Source organism: Rhinatrema bivittatum, chromosome 4 (assembly GCF_901001135.1).
Source record: "Rhinatrema bivittatum chromosome 4, aRhiBiv1.1, whole genome shotgun sequence".
In the NCBI taxonomy this organism is placed as follows: domain Eukaryota; kingdom Metazoa; phylum Chordata; class Amphibia; order Gymnophiona; family Rhinatrematidae; genus Rhinatrema; species Rhinatrema bivittatum.
Genome location: NC_042618.1, coordinates 480,916,798 through 480,929,758, shown reverse-complemented (window position 1 = coordinate 480,929,758; position 12,961 = coordinate 480,916,798). Strand labels below are relative to the sequence as shown.

The 12,961-nt window shown below is 48.6% G+C and overlaps 1 protein-coding gene across 6 annotated transcripts in view; it reads right to left on the bottom strand.

Annotated features, from left to right (window-relative positions):
• The window catches only part of LOC115089239 (pleckstrin homology domain-containing family A member 5-like), a 249,729-nt gene that overhangs the window by 201,730 nt on the left and 35,038 nt on the right, over positions 1–12,961 (bottom strand). For all 6 annotated transcript variants that reach the window (XM_029597341.1, XM_029597344.1, XM_029597346.1 and 3 more), the window contains exon 4: positions 395–851. In XM_029597341.1, the coding sequence (XP_029453201.1) occupies positions 395–851 (457 nt within the window). The remainder of the gene's footprint in view (positions 1–394; positions 852–12,961) is intronic.

Here is a 12,961-nt window from a genome sequence, read left to right as displayed (position 1 = left end):
GAAGGAAGATCTTTTGGCTAAAATAGCCTTTTACCTCACCGTTTAACCATACCAGCAATCATTTGGCCTCCTGCCGTCACTGCTATGGGCCAGATCAAACTTCTCCTGCCATTGCTGTCAGGGGTCAGATGAAATTCAGGCATCAGGGGCTTGGGCTTAGTTTTGGGACCCCTGTCATAAGGCTGGAAGAGAAGTCTCCCCTTGAGATGGAGCCAGGCAGGGTCACTCCCACCTCCCATGGCATCTCCAGGACCTTTGTTCACTCTGTAAAACAGCATGGGGGAGTGTGTGTCTTACATGCACCCTGTGCTCACAGCAACAATAGAGCCACTGTACCTTTCTATAAGAGACTTTAAAGAATAACGTGGGGAACGGGGCTTCACGAGTATCATACCTTGGTAAGGTGAGGTCTGTGTCTTCGATCAATGGTGACGTCTCGCAGCACCGGCGACGACACTTCTGACCTGTAAGCCCGATGAGGAGAGTAACCTTGGAAGGCAGCTATGGAGCCATGGGATGGGGAGGAGGGAATGGGGTGCAGCACCTGATCGGAGATGTTAATCATAGTTTTAGGGCTGTTCAAGGAACTGTGCCTGCTAAGCGTGGTCTGCTTGTGATAGAACTGCCGCTGTTGCCACTCGTAGAGCTGCCACATGGTGTCATCACGGACCGACCTCCGCTTTTCATCCACTGTGACGCCCAGAGGAGCCATGGAGCCCGTGGTACTGCACAGGCTGTCCGGCCTGGGCTTCAGATTCCGGGGCAGGGTTCGGTAGCCTTCTGGGTAGCGGGGAACCACCTGCGCTCGGTGGCTGGGCATGTTTCTGGGGAGTGTCTGGTACGCTGTGACACTACAAACAAGAAAAGAGAAGGGGATTTCATTTCCACATTATATATGCATGCTGCTACATGTTTCTTACTATAGTTTCTAATTTTATAAATATACAATTCCTAACCAGGGTTTTCAATACTACTTCAACGTTAACTGCATGGCACATCCCATGGGAACAGCTGGGCTCTTCGCTAGTACAAAGCAAAAGTGAAACTTACTAATTACCTGGGCAGCAAGGCGGCTTTTCCTATACCATTAACAGGCGGCAGATCTAATGCCTATTGTCCTGAGCTGCTGACATTCACCCTTATACTGAGAATGCAGACTCGCCAGCTGAACACCTGTGAAATTAGCCCCTTGGATCCTGCATGTCCTCAGCTGCGATTACCCGAGTCAAAAAATCCCAGCTCTAGAAGAGAGAGCGATAAAAAGCACCAAGCTGGAGAGGTAATCAAATCATCATCAGCTCAATGCTTCGGAGCCAGTGAAAAAAGCAAGATACCAGCCAAGGCACCGGGGGATTAGGGAGGAGCCAGGGAGGTCTATTTTAAATGGAGTTGCTTTAAAAAGAAAAAAAATAAAGACAAATGTTAATGTTAATTATGTAGGTGCTTTATAGTCACTCCAATCATTGCTATTTTTGTGTGAAATGCCCCAAAATATAAGAACATAGGAATCGACGGTATATAAAGACCAAAATGGTCCATCGAGTCTGCCCAGCAAGCTTTCAGTTAAGGGAAGTAGCAACTGTGTTGTTAGAGCAAGGGTTATTCAGACTAACCTACGTGCGCCAGAGCTGCACAACCTGACACCTCTCACGTTAGCAGCAAATGTATTCTGCTTACATTCAGGTACTGGAGGGGTTTCCCTGCCCTCAGAGGACTCGCAATTGAAGTTTGTACCTGAGGAAACGGAGGGTGAGGTGATTTGTCCAAGGTTACAAGGAGCAGCGGTGGGATTTGAAGCCTGGTTCGTAGCCCGCTGCTCTAACCACTAGGGTAAGTCCTCCACTGCTCACAGCTCACCTGGCTCCCCCATCCCCTCAGCACCCAAAATCACCCCAATAGACTACACCAATCAAAACAGACAATCTCACCCACACAATAAAAACACAAACTCCTCCCTATTGAACTTCGAAAATACATCAGCACTAGAAATTGAAACCACTCTCAAAAAAATCAAACCAGCCTATCATCCATCAGACAACCTGCCCACCAAAATACTACTCACATGCCCTGCTACTACAGCCAAACACATCGCTAACATTCTGAACAAATCCATTACCCTAGGCCAAGTCCCAAAGCAACTCAAGCATGCCATTATCAAACCCACTCTCAAAAAACCTAATTTGGATCCCAATAACTAGCCAACTATCGCCCTGTATCAAACCTCCCCTTCCTCTCCAAAATACTGGAAAAGATTATCAACAAACAACTCACGAATACATTGATGAACACAACATACTCTCCACATCCCAATATGGTTTTCGCAAACACCATAGCACAGAAACGCTACTCATCACCCTCTCAGAATCTATACTTAAAGCCATGGACAACGGACAATCCCACATACTTGCACTGTTAGATATCTCTGCGGCTTTCGACACTGTCAACCACCTCACACTCATCAAACGCCTCATGGAAATTGGCATTGCTGGCACAGCCCTACTATGGTTCCAATCATACCTTAGTGACAGAAGCTACAGTGTAAAAATTGGTTGTAACAAATCCAACCCTGTCAAACTTCTCAAGGAGTACCACAGGTTCATCCCTCTCTTCAACCCTCTTTAATATATACCTCCTCCCCCTCTGCCATCTCCTCTCCAAACTGGGCATCCAGCACTTTATATATGCTGACGACGTGCAGATACTCATCCCTATCAATGATTCCATTGAAATGCAATGAAGATCTGGAACTCTGCTCTATCTGAGATAATAAATTACTCTCCGATAATTTCCTAGCACTCAATACTAACAAAACAGAGCTACTCATTCTTCTCCCCTAACAACCCTTCACGCAGTCTCTCCCCCACCCCCACTACCCAGTTGCCCTCCTACCCTACTAGTCCGCAACCTTGGCATGATAGATACCAATTTAACCTCAAAAAATTCATTTCAGCCACTATAAAAAGCGGATTCTTCAAACTCCACACCTGAAGAGAATCAAACCTCTGCTCCCACCTCTGACTTCCGCACAGTACTGCAAGCGATGATCCTGTCCAAAATTGATTATTGCAACGCTATCCTCCTAGGCTTACCAAAAAGTACGCTACAACCCCTACAGTTATTACAAAATGCTGCTGCACGCATCCTCACCAATACTCACCGTCATGACCACATTACTCCCGTCCTTCAATCATTACATTGGCTCCCCGTAACTTTCAGGATAGTATATAAAGTACTCACGCTCATACACAAAGCCATTCATAACCATGACATGCAATGGTTCCCTGAACATCTCCTGCTTCACACTCCGACTAGGCCCACAAGAACGCCTCACCAGGCCAAACTCCAGACCCCTCTCCTAAGCTCATGAAGCACCTACTTTCAGAGAGCGATCATTCATTATTGCAGGAACCACCCACTGGAATAAAATGCCTTCCCAACTACGCCTTGAACCCTGCCACAAAAAATTCAAGCACAATCTTAAAACATGGCTGTTCAAACTAGCGTACCCTGACTAACGAACTGACTCTCACCATAGATGCGACAAAATCCTCCATTCCGACCCTCGCCCTTTCTACTTTCTCCCTCCACCCCTGTGGATATACCCATCTTCCTCCCCTTCCCTTATTACTATCCCCTGCCAATCTACTCTAATTGCTCTGATTTAATTCAATTATTTGAACTAATATGTACATATGTATATAATTCGCGTATCATATTCTCCTACCATTGTTAACCCTCTCCCTGTTAAAAAATGATAATATTGTAAAGCTTGTTGCTAAGTTATGTTACAATGTGAACCGAGGTGATGTTTTGCAAACGTGCCTCGTATATAAAAAACCCTTAAATAAATAAATAAATAAATAAATAATAAAGGATGAATCTGTAAACTACTCTTCAGAACACAATACCAATCACAAGGATAACTGCTGTACACGCAATACATTAATTTATTTACACTCAAGAATTCTCTCTCTAACACAATGTTCCCCACTGGGTGCAGCTCTTGGACAATGCCCATTCACCCTCTCTTCATGTTTCTTTTTTTTCTTTTTTTTAAATTTATGCTCCACCTTTCGTGACATTACAAAGCAGATCACCTTCAGGTACTCTATTTTCCCTATCCCCAGAGGGCTCACAATCTAGCAGGCTGATGCAATAGATTACATTTGGCAGAGTGCGCAGTTTAAACCACACTTATGCACAAACTTTACTGCCGATGCACAAAAACGTGCATTTAACACCCTCATATGGAATCCCATGTTAATGAAAGCATTAGCTATTACTCCGCAGTGCAGAGAGCTGCCTTGGCTTACCTCTTGCTCTCTTATGGGTGGAGCGCACTGTTAGTCCGTGTTTGGATACGTGTTTTCGATGCGCTAGCTTTACCCCTTATACAGTAAGGGGTAATAGCGCATCGAAAACGTGCGTCCAACCCCCCCCCCCCCCCCCCCCCGAAAGTAATAGGGCCATCAACATGCAGATGCATGTTGATGGCCCTATTAGTTATTTCCACGCGATACAGAAAGTAACGCCTGCCGGGGAAGTGTACAGAAAAGCAGAAAAAACAGCTTTTCTGTACACCTTCCGACTTAATATCATAGCGATATTAAGTCAGAGGCCTCAAAATTTAAAAAAAAATCAAAAATTAAAAAAAAAAAAAAAAATTGAAATCGGCCGGTGGCCTGCGGGTCGGAAGACGGATGCTCAATTATGACAGCGTCCATTTTCCGAACCCGTAGCTGTCAGCGGGCTCGAGAACTGACGCCGGCAAAATTGAGCGTCGGCTGTCAAACCCGCTGACAGCCACCGCTGTCAAAAAGGAGGCTAGTGTGCCTAGCGCCTCTTTTACCGTGGTCCCTCATTTGCATGCGGGCAGATACTAAATCGCGCGCACAGGAAAGTGGCCTGTGCGCGTGTCGGGAGAGCGGGAGCTCGCCCGCTCTCCCGCACCTTTTCCTGTATCGGCCCGTTAGTGCTGAACATTTTATTCCTAGGTCGAGGTGGAATAAAGTTTCCTGGGATAAGGTTTGTCTATGGATGGAAGTTGGAGTTCAATGGCGGGATCTGTACTTGGTATTTGAAAAGCAGGAAACATGCTTAATGCACAAAAAGCATGCTTTCCATGCATAAAACGATGTGCAGAAAAAATGCTTCGTACATGCATGAATCATACTTTATATGTGGAAAACATACTCCGTGCACATAAATCATGTTTTCCTGTGCACACATTTTTTTTTTAACTCCTGATACATTAGCATGTTATGAGCTGGTGTGTTAGGAAAGTGTGTTGCTGAATTTCAGTGCATAGTTTTAATGCTCAGCTTTTTGCATTGCACCAGAGGAAATGGTGGCTGACGTGGGATTTGAAGCCTGGCTTCCCTAGTTCGCAGCCTGCTGATGTAATCCACTAGGCTACTGCTCTCCTCTTTCTTTCTTGATTTCCACAGATCTGTTTTTATTGTCTTATGTGCTATGTAAACTCTGGTGTAGATTGGTTGGGGCAAATTGATCCAGCTTTCAACGGTGCCACTTGGTCCTAAGGCCATCGTAGAACTTAAACTATGGACTGATTCTTCAGAGAACTTTTCTAGTTTCCTCTGGTCTTCCAGGCTTGCTTCTGTGCTGGTGAGCACCCCGACAGGTTAGGCAGCTTGGCGCATTGGCTGGAAAGGAGCCTGACACCTTAGGCCCCAAAAGTTCTTCTAGTGCCTTACTGTAGCACTTTTTCACCATCAAGGAGCAATTTGGCAGACTTTTTTGAATCCGCTAATTTGAAATGCACCTTATGCTCAAATCTTACATGAAAAACTTCTCTAAATTCAAAAAAAGGTCATAACTTTTAATATGCTTGGAAATGACATTTTTTCTTTAACATCCTAATATATCAGGATAGCTCAGCAACGTCACAGATGAACCTGTCCCTCAGCACCAACATGTCCCGTGTATCTTGCATCAGTTCTGATACTAAAAACAGTAAGAAGCAATGATTTAAAAAAATAAAAAAAAATAGTCCATGGGTTTTTAAATCCGCTCCCAATTAAAAACAATTATTGTAGCTTTATTGGCTGAATGTAAATTGCACACATTTGTAGTTCAAGTTTTAAGAACCTAATTATCCGGCACAATGGCGCAATTCCTTACTACTGAGCAAACATGATGCTATTTAGCTGTCAAGTGAGGCGGTTCCCGAAGCAATGATTAAAATTTAAGTTGATGAAGCTGCCAGAACATGCTGAGAGCACAAGTGCGCCAGAAAGAGTACTTGACCTTGAGCTTCTCTGATTACCAATTACTGTGCAGAGAGCGACAGCAGGAAGAAAAGCATCGCATGTGAACCACAAAGGCTTGTCACCGGCAAGCCAGGCTGAGAGAGGAACCCGGAGAAAAGGGACACGTTCCCATCACCATCCTGCTACTTCACTGGAAATCACAATCTTACTCAACAGTAAATGTCTGCAATATCACCCACTAAGCATCTTGCACAAAGGGCACCATCGCTGGAGAGAAAGGTCCTTGGATAACAATGTGGTAAGGCAGTGGGGGCTGATGTAGCAAGCTGCGGCACACACCTGCCGCAGGTTTTCGCGTGTGGTATTACGCACGTTTTTCTGCGCTAATCTTGCGTGTGTATGTAATAATGCGGTCAGCACAGGAACAACGCGCGCACAAATCCGCTCAAACAGCCACAGCTGGTTTAGCGCGAGTCCATACTGACGCCTTGAAAGGAGGCAATGAACTATTCACAGGTAGTGCAGAAAGCTGTATCAGGGCAGGAGTTAAGTGTGAGCGCCTGTCTGGAGGTTGCAGAGGGGAACAGACATGCCAGGCACACTAAAGACGTTTTGCAGCCCCTTACACATCTCTGCTGTAGCACCCGCCATTGTAGGTCCCACTCCCGGACCCCTAACTCACCACAGTCTTAAAGGCTTTCAACCGAGAATCGGTCGCGGGTCACCACATTAGTGTGGGTTTACAGGCGGTTTATTGCTCTTCAGCGTACATTTTAACTTATACAACTGTGTGCCTTTTCTGCACGTCTCATTTGCATGCCGTCCCCTTATCACCTCCTGCAGAGCTGCCTGCTAAGAAAAATACACGCGGACAACGGGCCTCATTACATTGGCCCCAGTGTGTCTATAGTCTTCCAACTCCAACTAACTGAGGGCACTTGGATCCTTTTTCACACAATTCTACTGCTAAAACAAATTTAGTAATGTGATGATGGCTGCAAGGTGAGTGACGAGACAGAATATGATAAAGACGTTTGAATCCTTCCAAGGTATCAACAATGCACAGGAGGAAGGCTCTCAACAGAAAGGAGGCTCTGGAGCAAGGGGGTCCCGGGATGAAGGTGGCGGATGCACGGAACACGTCCCCGTGGAGGTGGTGGAGACAGGGACGGTATCTGAATTGAAGAAAGCACGGGGGATCTCGGAGGGACTGCAGTGCTGAGACGCTGGTGTCGATGGGCAGACTAGGAGAGCCATCTCGCCGTATTCTGCCCTCATGTTTCTGTTTCTAGGATTTGAACCTCATTCTCAAATATCACAGCTGGCTCAGGAGCATGGCGCCAGCCCCAGCCATGTTACATTTGTTCTCTTAATGAGGGCATTTCCTGAACCCGGAATAATTACCTCTACCTGCATTTTACCCTCTGCCCATCAGCATACGACAACTGCAAAATGGAAGTCCACAGTTGCAAAATAAAGCAATGTTCGCTATGCTCAGCTGCTTTTCTCTTTTAATTCCCATAATCCATCTATATTAATGCAGCTCTCGAGGACTTTATCATCCTGGTGCTCAGCGCTGATCTGCAGGTCCCTCATTCACGGAGCTCCAGAGCTAGAGAGGATATTGTAACCCACACTACAACAGGCTTAGCCAAGCTATGTCCCGGGGGCCAGAGAGGGCCCTGCCAGCTGTCTCTCGCTCTGCTAATCTCACGGTGCTCAGAGGCAGGAGGAAGAGCAGCCACCAGGGCTCACCTCCTCCTCTCCCGAAAGAAAGAGCAGGCCAAATGCAGGAGAGAGAAACGGCACTTCCCGGGAAGCAGGAGGAGAGATTCTCTGGCGAGCAGCCGGGGACCCTGGGTAAATGCAGGAGAGAGCAACGGCACTTCCCGGGAAGCAGGAGGAGAGATTCTCTGGCGAGCAGCTGGGGACCCTGGGTAAATGCAGGAGGGAGCAACGGCACTTCCCGGGAAGCAGGAGGAGAGATTCTCTGGCGAAGCAGCTGGGACCCTGGGTAAATGCAGGAGGCAGCAATGGCACTTCCCGGGAAGCAGGAGGAGAGATTCTCTGGCGAGCAGCCGGGGACCCTGGGTAAATGCAGGAGGGAGCAACGGCACTTCCCGGGAAGCAGGAGGAGAGATTCTCTGGCGAGCAGCCGGGGACCCTGGGTAAATGCAGGAGGGTGCTACGGCACTTCCCGGGAAGCAGGAGGAGAGATTCTCTGGCGAGCAGCTGGGACCCTGGGTAAATGCAGGAGGGTGCAACGGCACTTCCCGGGAAGCAGGAGGAGAGATTCTCTGGCGAGCAGCCGGGGACCCTGGGTAAATGCAGGAGGGAGCAACGGCACTTCCCGGGAAGCAGGAGGAGAGATTCTCTGACGAGCAGCTGGGACCCTGGGTAAATGCAGGAGGGAGCAACGGCACTTCCCGGGAAGCAGGAGGAGAGATTCTCTGGCGAGCAGCTGAGGACCCTGGGTAAATGCAGGAGGGAGCAATGGCACTTCCCGGGAAGCAGGAGGAGAGATTCTCTGGCGAGCAGCCGGGGACCCTGGGTAAATGCAGGAGGGAGCAACGGCACTTCCCAGGAAGCAGGAGGAGAGATTCTCTGGCGAGCAGCTGGGACCCTGGGTAAATGCAGGAGGGAGCAACGGCACTTCCCGGGAAGCAGGAGGAGAGATTCTCTGGCGAGCAGCTGGGACCCTGGGTAAATGCAGGAGGGTGCAACGGCACTTCCCGGGAAGCAGGAGGAGAGATTCTCTGGCGAGCAGCTGGGGACCCTGGGTAAATGCAGGAGGAGAGCAACGGCACTTCCCGGGAAGCAGGAGGAGAGATTCTCTGGCGAGCAGCTGGGACCCTGGGTAAATGCAGGAGGGTGCAACGGCACTTCCCGGGAAGCAGGAGGAGAGATTTCTCCTGCGAGCAGCCGGAGACCCTGGGTAAATGCAGGAGGGTGCAACAGCACTTCCCGGGAAGCAGGAGGAGAGATTCTCCTGCGAGCAGCTGGAGACCCTGGGTAAATGCAGGAGGGAGCAACGGCATTTCCCGGGAAGCAGGAGGAGAGATTCTCTGGCGAGCAGCTGGAGACCCTGGGTAAATGCAGGAGGGAGCAACGGCATTTCCCGGGAAGCAGGAGGAGAGATTCTCTGGCGAGCAGCCGGGGACCCTGGGTAAATGCAGGAGGGAGCAACGGCACTTCCCGGGAAGCAGGAGGAAAGATTCTCTGGCGAGCAGCTGGGACCCTGGGTAAATGCAGGAGGGAGCAACGGCACTTCCCGGGAAGCAGGACGAGAGAAGCCGAGAGTAAGCTGCTGGGGACCCTGGGTAAACTAGGGCATGAGGGCATATTGGGGATCCTGAGCATTTGGAGAATTGTGTGTATTAGGGCCTGAAAGCCTTTAAGGAATGGGTGGAGGTGTGCACTCTCCCTCCAATACTTCCCCTATCCCTCTCCTCTCACACCCTTCCCCCAACCTCTCATCATCTTTCCTCCCCTTCTACCACCCCTCTCTGTCTCCCTCCTCTCCCCTCCTGGGCTGGAAGAATCCTGGAAGCCAGGGCACCTTGGGGCCTAAAATTCAGAAAAGCGAAAAATAGAGAGAAATAACCCGACTGATGCTTAGGTTCTGGTCCGATCTGGCCCTGGCCTGGTGGCAGGATCCCACAGATTTGGCTGCTCTAGCTGCTAGTTCCTCTTTTCCCCAGCATTACGCCAATTTGTTCCTGCTATCTCTTTTGTGAGGTCTGATTTTCTCGGTCACTTTTGGGGAATGCGTACCTCTCATTCTGCACAGTGCAAGAGGACGTGCCGTTCTCTATTTCCCCCCAAGCCCACCTCCCCGCTTCCTCCTCTCTCTGTTTCTGTGGATAACACAATCATCCCGGTCCCATCAGCCCGTAATCTTGCAGTCCTCTGACTCCTCTCTCCTGCTAATCTGTGCCATTTCTTTCTTTATAGCATAGCCAAAATCCATCCCTTCCCTTCTGAGCACACAGAACCCTTTCCTCTCTCATCAACTCCTGCTTACACTATTACACCCTGCTCCTCACAGGTCTCCCAGTGATCCATCTCTCTCCCTACAATCTGTCCTAAATTCAGCTGCATGACTTATCTTTCACCAAAGTCACTGCACCCCATACCAGAACCCTTTCCTCTCTCTCATCTCCTCCTGCTTACACTATTACATCCTGCTCCTCACAGGTCTCCCAGTGATCCATCTCTCTCCCTACAATCTGTCCTAAATTCAGCTGCATGACTTATTTTTCACCAAAGTCACTGCACCCATACCAGAACCCTTTCCTCTCTCTCATCTCCTCCTCTTACACTATTACATCCTGCTCCTCACAGGTCTCCCAGTGATCCATCTCTCTCCCTACAATCTGTCCTAAATTCAGCTGCACGACTTATCTTTCCCCAAAGTCACTGCACCCATACCAGAACCCTTTCCTCTCTCTCATCTCCTCCCTCTTACACTATTACATCCTGCTCCTCACAGGTCTCCCAGTGATCCATCTCTCTCCCTACAATCTGTCCTAAATTCAGCTGCACGACTTATCTTTCACCAAAGTCACTGCACCCATACCAGAACCCTTTCCTCTCTCTCATCTCCTCCTCTTACACTATTACACCCTGCTCCTCACAGGTCTCCCAGTGATCCATCTCTCTCCCTGCAATCTGTCCTAAATTCAGCTGCATGACTTATCTTTCACCAAGTCACTGCACCCATACCAGAACCCTTTCCTCTCTCTCATCTCCCCTCTTACACTATTACACCCTGCTCCTCACAGGTCTCCCAGTGATCCATCTCTCTCCCTGCAATCTGTCCTAAATTCAGCTGCATGACTTATCTTTCACCAAAGTCACTACACCCATACCAGAGCCCTTTCCTCTCTCTCATCTCCTCCTGCTTACACTATTACATCCTGCTCCTCACAGGTCTCCCAGTGACCCATCTCTCTCCCTGCAATCTGTCCTAAATTCAGCTGCATGACTTATCTTTCACCAAAGTCACTGCACCCATACCAGAACCCTTTCCCCTCTCTCATCTCCTCCTCTTACACTATTACACCCTGCTCCTCACAGGTCTCCCAGTGATCCATCTCTCTCCCTGCAATCTGTCCCTAAATTCAGCTGCACGACTTATCTTTCACCCAAAGTCACTGCACCCATACCAGAACCCTTTCCTCTCTCTCATCTCCTCCCTCTTACACTATTACACCCTGCTCCTCACAGGTCTCCCAGTGATCCATCTCTCTCCCTGCAATCTGTCCTAAATTCAGCTGCATGACTTATCTTTCACCAAAGTCACTGCATCCATACCAGAACCCTTTCCTCTCTCTCATCTCCTCCTCTTACACTATTACATCCTGCTCCTCACAGGTCTCCCAGTGATCCATCTCTCTCCCTGCAATCTGTCCTAAATTCAGCTGCACGACTTATCTTTCACCAAAGTCACTGCACCCATACCAGAACCCTTTCCTCTCTCTCATCTCCTCCTCTTACACTATTACATCCCTGCTCCTCACAGGTCTCCCAGTGATCCATCTCTCTCCCCTACAATCTGTCCTAAATTCAGCTGCATGACTTATCTTTCACCAAAGTCACTGCATCCATACCAGAACCCTTTCCTCTCTCTCATCTCCTCCTCTTACACTATTACACCCTGCTCCTCACAGGTCTCCCAGTGATCCATCTCTCTCCCCTACAATCTGTCCTAAATTCAGCTGCATGACTTATCTTTCACCAAAGTCACTGCACCCATACCAGAACCCTTTCCTCTCTCTCATCTCCTCCCTCTTACACTATTACATCCTGCTCCTCACTGGTCTCCCAGTGATCCATCTCTCTCCACTACAATCTGTGCTAAATTCAGCTGCGTGAGTTATCTTTCACCAAAGTCACTGCACCCATAGCAGAACCCTTTCCACTCTCTCATCTCCTCCTGCTTACACTATTACAACCTGCTCCTCACAGGTCTCCCAGTGATCCATCTCTCTCCCTACAATCTGTCCTAAATTCAGCTGCATGACTTATCTTTCACCAAAGTCACTGCACCCATACCAGAACCCTTTCCTCTCTCTCATCTCCTCCTCTTACACTATTACATCCTGCTCCTCACAGGTCTCCCAGTGATCCATCTCTCTCCCTGCAATCTGTCCTAAATTCAGCTGCATGACTTATCTTTCACCAAAGTCACTGCACCCATACCAGAACCCTTTCCTCTCTCTCATCTCCTCCTCTTACACTATTACATCCTGCTCCTCACAGGTCTCCCAGTGATCCATCTCTCTCCCTGCAATCTCTCCTAAATTCAGCTGCATGACTTATCTTTCACCAAAGTCACTGCACCCATACCAGAACCCTTTCCTCTCTCTCATCTCCTCCTCTTACACTATTACATCCTGCTCCTCACAGGTCTCCCAGTGATCCATCTCTCTCCCTGCAATCTCTCCTAAATTCAGCTGCATGACTTATCTATCACCAAAGTCACTACACCCATACCAGAACCCTTTCCTCTCTCTCATCTCCTCCCGCTTACAGTATTACACCCTGTTCCTCACAGGTCTCCCAGTGATCCATCTCTCTCCCTGCAATCTGTCCTAAATTCAGCTGCACGACTTATCTTTCACCAAAGTCACTGCACCCATACCAGAACCCTTTCCACTCTCTCATCTCCTCCTGCTTACACTATTACATCCTGCTCCTCACAGGTCTCCCAGTGATCCATTTCTCTC